The following is a 9510-nucleotide window of genomic DNA, read 5'->3' on the forward strand; positions in this document are numbered from 1 at the left end:
GGGGAGGGGGAGGGGGCGGGCTGCGCAGGGCGACGCCTCACGCCCCGCCGCCGCCCCGCAGAGTCCTTCGCCACGCCGCAGCACACGGACCGCGGGCCGTCGGAGCTGCGGCTGCTGCTCGTCGGGAAGAACCGCGGCGGGAGGAGCGCGACGGGGAACAGCATCCTGGGGCGGGCGGCCTTCGAGTCACGCCTGTCCACGCACGCGGTGACGCGGACCAGCGAGCGGCAGAGCCGGCCGTGGGAGGGCTTCGCCGTGCACGTGGTCGACACGCCCGACGCCTTCGACTCGCCCGAGCAAAGCGCCCGCTCCTGCCTCGAGCTCGCCCGCTGCGTGCTGCTGTCGGCGCCGGGGCCGCACGCGCTGGTGCTGGTGACGCAGCTGGGCCGCTTCACGCAGGAGGACGAGGCGGCCGTCCGGCAAGTGTGGCGGGTGTTCGGGCGCGGGGCCGCCGAGCGCACCGTCGTGCTCTTCACGCGCGGGGACGAGCTGAGGGACGGCTCCCTGCGGCGGCACGTGGAGGAAACCGGCACCGCCGCGCTGCGGGAGCTGGTGCGGGACTGCGGGGGCCGCTGCTGCGCTTTCGACAACCGGGGGGGCGGGGAGAGCCAGGTCGAGGAGCTGCTGCAGACGGTGCTGCGCATGCTGGGGGGAGACCCGAGCGCCCACTACGAGAACGAGCTCTACGCCCGCGCCACGCAGCTCCTGGACCGCCCCGACATCGACTTCGAGCAGAAATGCGAGCTTCTGGCCAAGGATGTGGAGCGGCAGCTGCGGGGGCCGTGGTACATGCAGCTCCTGCAGGGGCTGTGGCACAGCCCGGTCGTGCAGTGGTTGTGCAACACGAGGGGCGGGCGGTTCCTGCGCTGCTGCTGCTGCTGCTGCATCCTCGTGGCGGTGCTGGCCGGCAGGCGTGTCCGGCGCAGCATGTTCTCCTGGGGCTGGCAGCGCGCTGTCTCACTGTACAACCGCTTCTTGCGCTAGCTGGCAGAGCTGCGCTGCGTTGCTTCTCCCTGGGAAATGCACCGCGTTGCCGCCCTGCAAAACACGCGGCCGCTTTTCCTTGTAACGGGCTGCGCATCTCGGCATGAATACAACAGCACAAAGCGTGAGCCTGCCGCGTTGCGTTGTGGTTTCGTCCCCATCTCGCTGCCAGCAGCGTGGCCGGGCCATGGTGGGGACAGCGTCAGGGACAGAGATGGGCAGCAGCTGCTGGGAAATGCCCACGTGCTGCTGGGAGAACACGGAGCACCCGGGCAGAGGGAGCAACACCCACGGGATGGGAACAGAGCCCACAAGATGGGAGCTGCACCCATGGGATGGGAACTGCACCCATGGGAGGGGACCCATCCCAAAGAAGCTCTGGATGCAGCAGGGTGGGGATGGGGTCGGTTGTGGGGCCCTCACTGCCGTGGTCTGAGCACTCCCCATGTCCCCGCGGGCTGGTGGGGCGGGTGCGGGGTCTGGGGAGATCCCTGAATGTGACACATGGAGGGGGTGAAGGATATGGGGCGAGGGTCAGGTGCCAGCTGGGAGCAGGGACCCCAGGCCTCCTTCCCGCTGCCCTGCAGGATTCTGGGGGATTTGTGCCCCTTAGCTGCCGTGCCCGGGCCAGGCCGTGGGGTCCCCTGCCACCTTCTTCATTGCATGAACACGTGAATCTCGCTGCCGGTGTGTCGTGGGCGGCGAGGTGCCGCCGGTCCCTCAGGACACACGTCCCTGGTGGGGACCCGGGGCATTCACACCCCCAAGGCAGAACCCAGCGGGCAGAGGGTGGGGGCAGAGGTGGGAAGAGGGTGCTCGGGCGAGTCGGGTCGGGGTGGTTACACATCTGGGGAAACGGCCCCAGCAGCAGCAGAGCAGAGCAGCCGAAGGCAGCACGAGCTGTCACAGCCACGCGCTGCAGCACGGGCTCAGGCGCCGTCCCCCCGTGCAGGTGCCCACCCGCCCTCGGCGGAGCCACGGAGCCGCGGCCTCTGCTCCTCGTTCACACCTCCCCGGTGCTCGGGAAGCCGCGCCGCTCCGCGCTTCGGCTCGGTTCCACGCTCGGCTCCGACCTCATCCAGAAGGCGGCAACAGAAAGCGAAAGCGATCGCGCCGCACCCTGCGGCCCTCGGGGCGAACCGAGGCCCGGGCTGAGCCGCTCCCTTTCCGAGAAGCCCCGCACCGAGCAGCAACGGCCCCGCGGTGCCGGCACGGCGCTGCCCTTCGGCCCCGTCCCGCCCCGTGCAACGGGCACGGCGCGGCCAGGGCTGGGGGGGCTTCCCCCTGCGCGGGGTCTCGGGCTGCTAGCCACGCTCCTCTTAATGCACCCCAGGATGCCACTGGCCTTCTTGGCCACCAGGGCACACTGCTGGCTCATGGCCAACGTGTCGTTTACCAGGACCCCCAGGTCCCTCTCTGCACAGCTCCTCTCCAGCAGCTCATCCCCCAACCTGTACTGGTGCATGCAGTTATTCCTCCCTAGTTGCAAGACTCTACACTTGCTCTTGTTAAACCTCATCTGCTTCCTCTCTGCCCAACTCCCCAGCCTGCTCAGGTCTCGCTATGGCAGCACGGCCTTCTGGGGCATCAGCCACTCTTCCCAGCTTTGTGCCATCACCAAACTTGCTGAGGGTGGACTCCATCCCTTCATCCAGGCCGTTGATGATGATGTTGAATGAAACTGTACCCAGCACTGATCCCTGGGGAACACTGCTCGTCACAGGCCTCCAACCAGACTGCGCCGCTGGTAGCATCGCTCCATTACGTGATGAGGGTGGGCACCTTGCAAACAGAGAAATAGATATAGCAGAGGCGTTTCATGCCTTCTTCAGCCTCTGTCTTCGACACCGGTGATGGGATGAGGGACCCCCGGAGCTCTGAGTTGGAGGACTGTGGCTGTGGTAATGATCCATTCCATACCAGAGTGCAACTGGTGCGGGGTTTGCTGCTCCAGGTGGATGCATATAAGTGTACGGGGCCTGATGGGATTCACCCCAGGGTGCACAAAGAGCCGGCTGCTGTCACTGTGGCACCTCTCTCTTTTAGTTTTCAGTGGTCCTGGGAATCGGGTGAAGTCCCAGTTGACGAGAAGCTGGGAAACGTTGTCCCAGATTTCAGGAAGAAGAAAGAAGACTGGTGACGACAGGCCTGCCAATTCTGGAGATCGTTCTGGGAGGTATTGAAAAAGAGCTGAGAGACAACGCAGTCACTGACAGCAGCCAGCACGGGCTCAGCAGGGGCAGGCCCTGTGCCGTGAACTCGGTCTCCATGTCCAACAAGCTCACCCACCGAGCTGCTCACGGGAATGCAGCTGATTTCACCCAGAGCTGTCTGGGTTCCAGCAGTGCCTCCACAGCGCTGCTCGCAGGAACCTTGCAGACACAGCGCCCGGCACACAGCCGGACACGGACATGGCGCGATGGGTGAACGCTGGGTGACGGGTTGGGCTCATGGGGCTGGGACATGGGGGTACGTGTGCTGGGGGCAGTCAATGGGGGTTCCACAGGGCTCCATTTTGGGGCTGGTTCTCTTCATTGTTCCCTTCAGTGACTGGATACTGGTCCTCAATACAAAGGGGGGAGCAGAGGCTGGAGAGCAGCCCCACAGAAGGGCTCTTGGCCGGCCCAATGGATGTGAGCCCGCAGCGCCCAGCAGCCAAAAGGGCCCCGTCCCCTGGGTGCAGCAGGCCCCGCACTGCCGGGGCGCCGCCATTTTGAGCGCGGCCGCAGCTCACGTGATCGCCAGCAGCGCTGCCATTGGTGCCGGCCTGGGGCACCGTACGGCCTCGGCTCCTGGAGTGTGGCCTCTCCATTTCATCTCATTAATTATCCCTCATTTATGCTGAAATTTGGACTAGGTGATATTCTGCCTCCCAGCTCCCAGCGCTTTGGCTCTGGGGGAGCGGGCGCTGGGGCTTTGCCTGTGGGTCTCCAAGGAGTGGGCCCCTGTGGGGGAAGGAGCAAAGCAGCGTGTTTCCTTGGTTGGCGCTGGTGAGAGCTGCACAAGTGGAGCATCATGGAATAGTTTGGATTGAAAGAGACCCCCCAGCCCTCCCTGCTGTGGGTTGGCTGCCTCTCCCCCCCACTCCTCCAGCTCAGGCTGCCCAGGGCCCAGCCACAGCCTCGGGCACCTCCAGGAGTGGGGCACCCACAGCTCTGGGCAGTGCCAGTGCCTCACTGCCTCTGGGTAACAAATTTCCCTCTCACATCTGAACTAAATGTCCCCTCTTTTAGTTTTAAATCATTTCTCCTTGTCTTGTCACTATCTGCCTGGGTAAAAAGTTGCTCTCCTTCCTGTTTATGAGCTCCCTTTAAGTACTGGAAGGCCACAGTGAGATGTCCCTGCAGTCTTCTCCAGGCTGAGCACCGCTGCCCCCTCAGCCTGCCTTTGTCGGAGAGGTGCTCCAACCTCTGAGCATCTTCGTGGCCTCCTCTGGACCCACTCCACGTCTTTCTTGTTTTGGAGGTCTCAGACCTGGACACAGCGCTGCAGGTTGGGCCTCACAAGGGCAGAGCAGAGCACCACAATCCACTGTCATTACCTGTTTGTCTTTATCTAGGTTTTGTGTTTTCACATGATGGTACTTGATTTCTGATGACACCAAGCTGCATGGTGTGAGTGATGGAAGGAAGGGATGCCATTCCGAGGGGCTGAGAGGTGGGGCGGTGCGAACTGCCTGCGGTTCAACAAGGCCAAGTGCATAGTGCTGCACCTGGGTCAGGGCAATCCCAAGCAGAGACACAGGCTGGAGAGTGGACGGATTGAGAGCAACCACGAGGAGGACTTGGAGCTCGTGGTAGATTAAATACTGAACTCAAGCTGGCACTATGCTGAGAGGTTGGAGCACCTCTGCTATGGAGACAGGCTGAGAGCTGGGGGTGTTCAGCCTGGAGAAGAGAAGGGTCTGGGCAGACCTGATTGTGGCCATTCCAGTTCCACATTAAGGGGCTGCAGCACAGGGAGGGGAGGGAGGGACTCTTTGTTAGGGGTTAAGTGATAGGACAAGGGGGAACAGCTCTAAGCTATCAGACAGTATGTTTACATCAGACATCAGGAATAAACTCTTCATGATGAGGGTGGTGAGGCACCAAAGCTGGAAAAGACCTCCAAGATCATCCAGTCCGACCGTCCATCTGCCACCAATACTTCCCCACCAAACCATATGCCTCAGTACAGCACCTAAACGTTTCTTGAGCACCGCTGGGACAGTGACTCCATCACCTTCCTGGGCAGCCTGTTTCTGTGCTTGACCTCTTTTTTGGAGAAGAAATTGTTCCTAACATCCAACCTGAACCTCCCCTGGCACAACTTCCCTCTCATCCTATCATTGTTATGTGGGAGAAGAGCCTGAACCCCACCTCACCACCACCTCCTTTCAGGTAATTGTCGAGCAATAAGGTCTCCTTTGAGCCTCCCCTTCTCCAGACTGAACCATCCCAGGAGGGCCTCAATGCCTTTCTTGTAGTGAGGAGCCCAAAACTGAGCACAGCACTCGAGGTGCGGCCTCACCAGGGATGAGTACAGAGGGATAAGCACTTCTGTACTCCTGCTAAGGCCAGGATGCTGTGTCCTTCTTGGCCCCTGGCCACACTGCTGGCTCCCGTTCAGCCCAGCAGTGACCAACACGCCCAGCTCCATTTCCTCCCCACAGTCTTCCAGCTGCTCTGCCCCACACCTGCAGCGCTGCCTGGGGTGGCTGTGGCCAAAGTGCAGGACCCACCACTTGGCCTTGTTGAGCTTCATCCCTTTGGCCTCAGTGCAGCGATCCAGCCTGTGCAGTGTGGTGAAGTCCTCAGCTCAGACTAAACCCCATCTCCTCATACGAAGGAGATATTTACCCCTCTGGCTCCTTTCTGTGAGTGCTGTGCGGTTTCCACTCTCAGCCAGCAGCGACTTGAAAGAGGAACTGGCACCTTACACAGTTTAGGAAATGACTGTTCATTTAGCAGCACTGATGTGCGCTCGCAGCTCTGCCCTCCTCCTGACGCTGCCTCTAAACGCGCTGCTGAGCTGCACAGCAGTTCCAGACCCAGCGCTGCTCCGCAGGAGGAGAGCAGGAACAGCACGAGTGCAGCAGTCAGAGCTGGGACAAAGCGCAGGTGAGTGGTCTGCAGCTCTGCTGCCACTGCTGAAAGAAACGCCAAGGATGTAGCATCTGCTGTCAAGGAGTGGGTTCTGATTTCCATGAATAGGGTTCAGCCAATATTTCTTTGCAAAGGTGAAAAGAAAGTCCATGGAGATGCGTAATGTTGATGACATTTGGCTTTCTATGTGCATGCACGGTTGTGGAACTGACCCGAGTTCCCAGAGATCATCTGTATCACCTTCGTTAGCACAGGGAGGGAAGCAGGGGAGATTTGTGCCATTCTCACTTAAAATCTCAGTCTCCTTCCAGGCTCCCTGTCTGAGTGCACTCCGAATGGCAGGAATTCAAAGCACAGGTGAGTGTCTCACCCATTGCATGATTGTGTGTAACCCGAGGCTGCCTCCCATCTCCCCGTTCCCCGAGCCGCACAGAGCCAGGCTGAGGGCGGACGGGGCAGCGGTGTCTGGTGGGTGCAGCCTGAGACACAGCGCAGGGGGTAAAGCCGTACCCCAAACCTCGCTGTCCCTGTGCCTGTTGCATGGAGCCCGTGCCCCGCTGGGGCCATGCAGGGCAGGAAGGGGCCAAGGGACAATGCTGCACGAACACCACTGTGAGTTGTTTTGCTCAGCACGTGACTTCCAGGAAAGGGAGAGGTTCAGCGCAGGCTTTTGTTCACCTCCTGCAGTCCTGGGCTGCAGGGGAGCAGTGAGATCGCTTTCGGTTTCTGTTTATGCTTTCAGAAGAGCACTGGGTGCAGCCCTTTAGGAAACCTAGAGCTGGACAGCCATGGGCACCCTCAGGGCCACATGTTCCTCCTGATGGAGCCCGGGGAGCACTGCTGGGGAGGGGAGAGCTGGCTCCCCACAGCGTGTTGCTGGTGCTGTGGTGAAGCTGGCACAGACCTTGGGGCTGTGGGGTCACACCGATGGCTTCCTGCTACCAAACCCGGAGGAGCTGCTCCACCAGCCGTGGTCCCCAGCTGCTGCCCCAGGGTGTGGGGAAGGTGGCGGTGGGAGCCGTGCTGTGCTCCCTTTCTGTCCAGCCACGGGGCTTTGTGTCCCTTTCCCAGAGGGCCCTTTGGTCAGAAGCTTCTGTCTGGGCCTTGCTTCCTGCTGGGCACGAGCTGTTTTCCTGGGGGAGAGCTGAGAGAGGGGACAGGGCCAATTGGAGCTGAGCGAGCCCTGTGTGCCTGCTGGCAGCCGGCTCCAGCCCGTGCCCCGTCCCGTCCCCGCAGGCGCACAGCGCTGGCTCGGGGACACCTTTCCTTNCGGAGGTGAGCGCGCCCCCGAGCCGGGACCCACGGGCTTCGGAGCCCCGCGGGCGGCCGCGGCCCCACACCCGTACGGCCACCGGCACCGTCCCACGCGGGCGGCCCCGTTGGACACCGGAGCGGCGGCCGAGCGGCCGGACCCGACCCACAGGCGCGCGTCGGGCAGCGCTGTGCAGGGGAGCCGGGGAACGGGGGTTAGAGTAAGGGATAGAGTTAGGGATAGGGTTAGGGATAGGGTTAGGGTTGGGGATAGGAATAGGGATAGGAATAGGGTTAGGGATAGGGATAGGGTTAGGACGGGGTTCCCTGTGCCCTCTCAGCTCCGGGGGTCAGCGTCCCCAGTTCCCCCACTCTCCAGGGTCGGGGTCCCCAGTGCCCTCACTCCCCATCAGGAGGCGTTCCTGCGGTGTTCTCTACTCGCGGCCATAGAATCATGGGGTCGCTGAATCCTTCAGGTTGGGAAACACCCCCGAGGTCACCGCGTCCGACTGTCCACCTCCCACCAGTAGCGCCCGCTGCCCGCGTCCTCCGGTGCCACATCCCCGCGGTCGGGGAACACCTCCGGGGACAGTGACCCCCGCTCCCCGGGCAGCCCGAGCCACCGCCCGGCCGATCTCCAGGAGGAGAAGTCGTCCCTCCGTCCAACCCGCGTCCCCTTGTCCCCGCAGGCGGCGGAGCGGGCAGGCGGTCGGAGCTGCGCATCGTGCTGCTGGGGCGGAGCGGAGCGGGGCGAAGCGCCACCGGCAACACGCTGCTGGGCCGGGACCAGTTCACGTCTCAGCTGGCGTCCCAGCCCGTCACCACCACGTGCGCCGAGGGCAGCCGGCAGTGGCGCGAGTGGTGCGTGGTGGTCATGGACACCCCGGCGATTTTCGGGGGGTTACGCTGGGACGAGCGGCTCTTGGCCCAGGAGCGCGAGAGATGCCGCACCTTCGCCTCCCGTGAGCCCTGCGTGCTGGTGCTGGTGGCCCAGCTGGGCCGCTACACGCGGGAGGACCGGGAGGTGCAGAAGGGCGTGCAGGAGGTCTTTGGGAAGGGCGCAGAGGAGCGCATGATGGTCGTGTTCACGCGGAGGGAAGACCTGGGGGACGGCTCGCTGGAAAACTACGTGGAGACGGCCGAGAACGGAGCGCTGAAGAAGCTGGTGAAGGCGTGCAGGGAGCAGTACTGCGCCGTGAGCAACAGAGAGCCGAGGCAGAGCCGGGACGCGCAGGCTGACGAGGTGCTGGAGAAGGCTGTGAGCATCGTGAGCGGGCAGAGCAAGAAGCCCCGGCGCAAGCGGAGAAATCCCCTGCGCATCTGCCTGGGGAAGTGAACGCCGCCGGCCGAGTGCGGGCGCCGAGGAGCTCTCCCGGATCGGAACCGCCCCGCGAGCAGCCCCGGTGCCGGCAAAGCCCTCTGTGCCGCGCCGTGCCGTGCCCGTCCTCCGCCCCACTCCCCCTCGGGCCGGCAGCCCGCAGCGCTCCGCGTCCCCCCCCGCGTCCTCGGCCACGAGCACCGCTACGCGCCCTGAGGTCACCCTGCGCTTTGTGCCTTTGCGGGCCCCTTTGTAGAACACGGCTATTCCACACGGGAGCCCGGGGCGGCGGTGCGGGGCGCTCCGTCCGCTCGCGCTCGGGGCTGCGGCGGCACCGCGCGGTTCCGCTGCCCGGGACGGCGCGTGGGGAGCCGCGCGCGTTTTCGGGAAAAGCCCATCGGTCCGCGCGACCTTCGGCCCGGCTGCGGGCGGGGCTGGCGCACCCCGCAGAGCGATAGGCAACCCCCGGCCGCGTCCGCACGGCCCCCTCGTGCCCCGCCCCCGAGGCCCCGCACCAAAAGCCGGGCCGGGCTCCGGCACTTCCCGCGCTCTCGGAGCCGCGGGTCGGGACCGCGCTCGGTGCGAATTGCGGAGCGGGGCGGCGGGCGGCCCGGCTGCGGTTGCGGGGGACGGCCGTGCGGGATCCCCCGGAGAGCCGCTTCTGCCGGACGGGGCTCGGTCTCGGCGGGGGCTTCGGCGCCGCCGCCGGTCGGGGCCTCGTCCCCCGGAGCGGCGGGAGCTCGTTCGCCCCGCGCACGCGGTCCCCCTCTCTGTCCCCGTGCAGCCCCGGCGCAGCTCGGCCTCACCCGTCCCGCGCGGAGCGGCGCGATGCGCAGCGGCCCGCGGAGGGACGACGGCGCGATGCGCGGTAAG

General features: G+C 64.2%; 4 protein-coding genes across 5 annotated transcripts in view; all 4 read left to right on the plus strand.

The window, feature by feature from the left end:
• LOC110390723 (translation initiation factor IF-2-like) overlaps positions 1-8911 on the plus strand; it is a 12427-nt gene extending 3516 nt beyond the window's left edge. The window contains exon 2 of one of the 2 annotated variants that reach the window (XM_021382177.1): positions 7344-8054. In XM_021382177.1, coding sequence (XP_021237852.1) covers positions 7344-7786 — 443 coding nt within the window. In that variant the 3' untranslated portion in view covers positions 7787-8054. Of the gene's footprint in view, positions 1-7343 lie in introns of both variants that reach the window. The other variant, XM_021382176.1, reaches the window with a different exon arrangement.
• The window catches only part of LOC110390697 (GTPase IMAP family member 8-like), a 685191-nt gene that overhangs the window by 112841 nt on the left and 562840 nt on the right, over positions 1-9510 (plus strand). The window lies entirely within an intron of this gene.
• Positions 13-1112, plus strand: LOC110390743 (GTPase IMAP family member 1-like; the record flags this gene model as incomplete). Its single annotated transcript, XM_021382207.1, has 1 exon — positions 13-1112. A coding segment is annotated over one exon (972 nt), but the record flags the coding sequence as incomplete, so codon positions are not given.
• The window catches only part of LOC110390690 (GTPase IMAP family member 4-like), an 11273-nt gene continuing 11228 nt past the window's right edge, over positions 9466-9510 (plus strand). The window contains exon 1 of the mRNA XM_021382108.1: positions 9466-9505. Coding sequence (XP_021237783.1) covers positions 9466-9505 — 40 coding nt within the window. The remainder of the gene's footprint in view (positions 9506-9510) is intronic.

This window comes from Numida meleagris, unplaced genomic scaffold, assembly GCF_002078875.1.
Source record: "Numida meleagris isolate 19003 breed g44 Domestic line unplaced genomic scaffold, NumMel1.0 unplaced_Scaffold180, whole genome shotgun sequence".
NCBI classification, from domain to species: Eukaryota; Metazoa; Chordata; class Aves; order Galliformes; family Numididae; genus Numida; species Numida meleagris.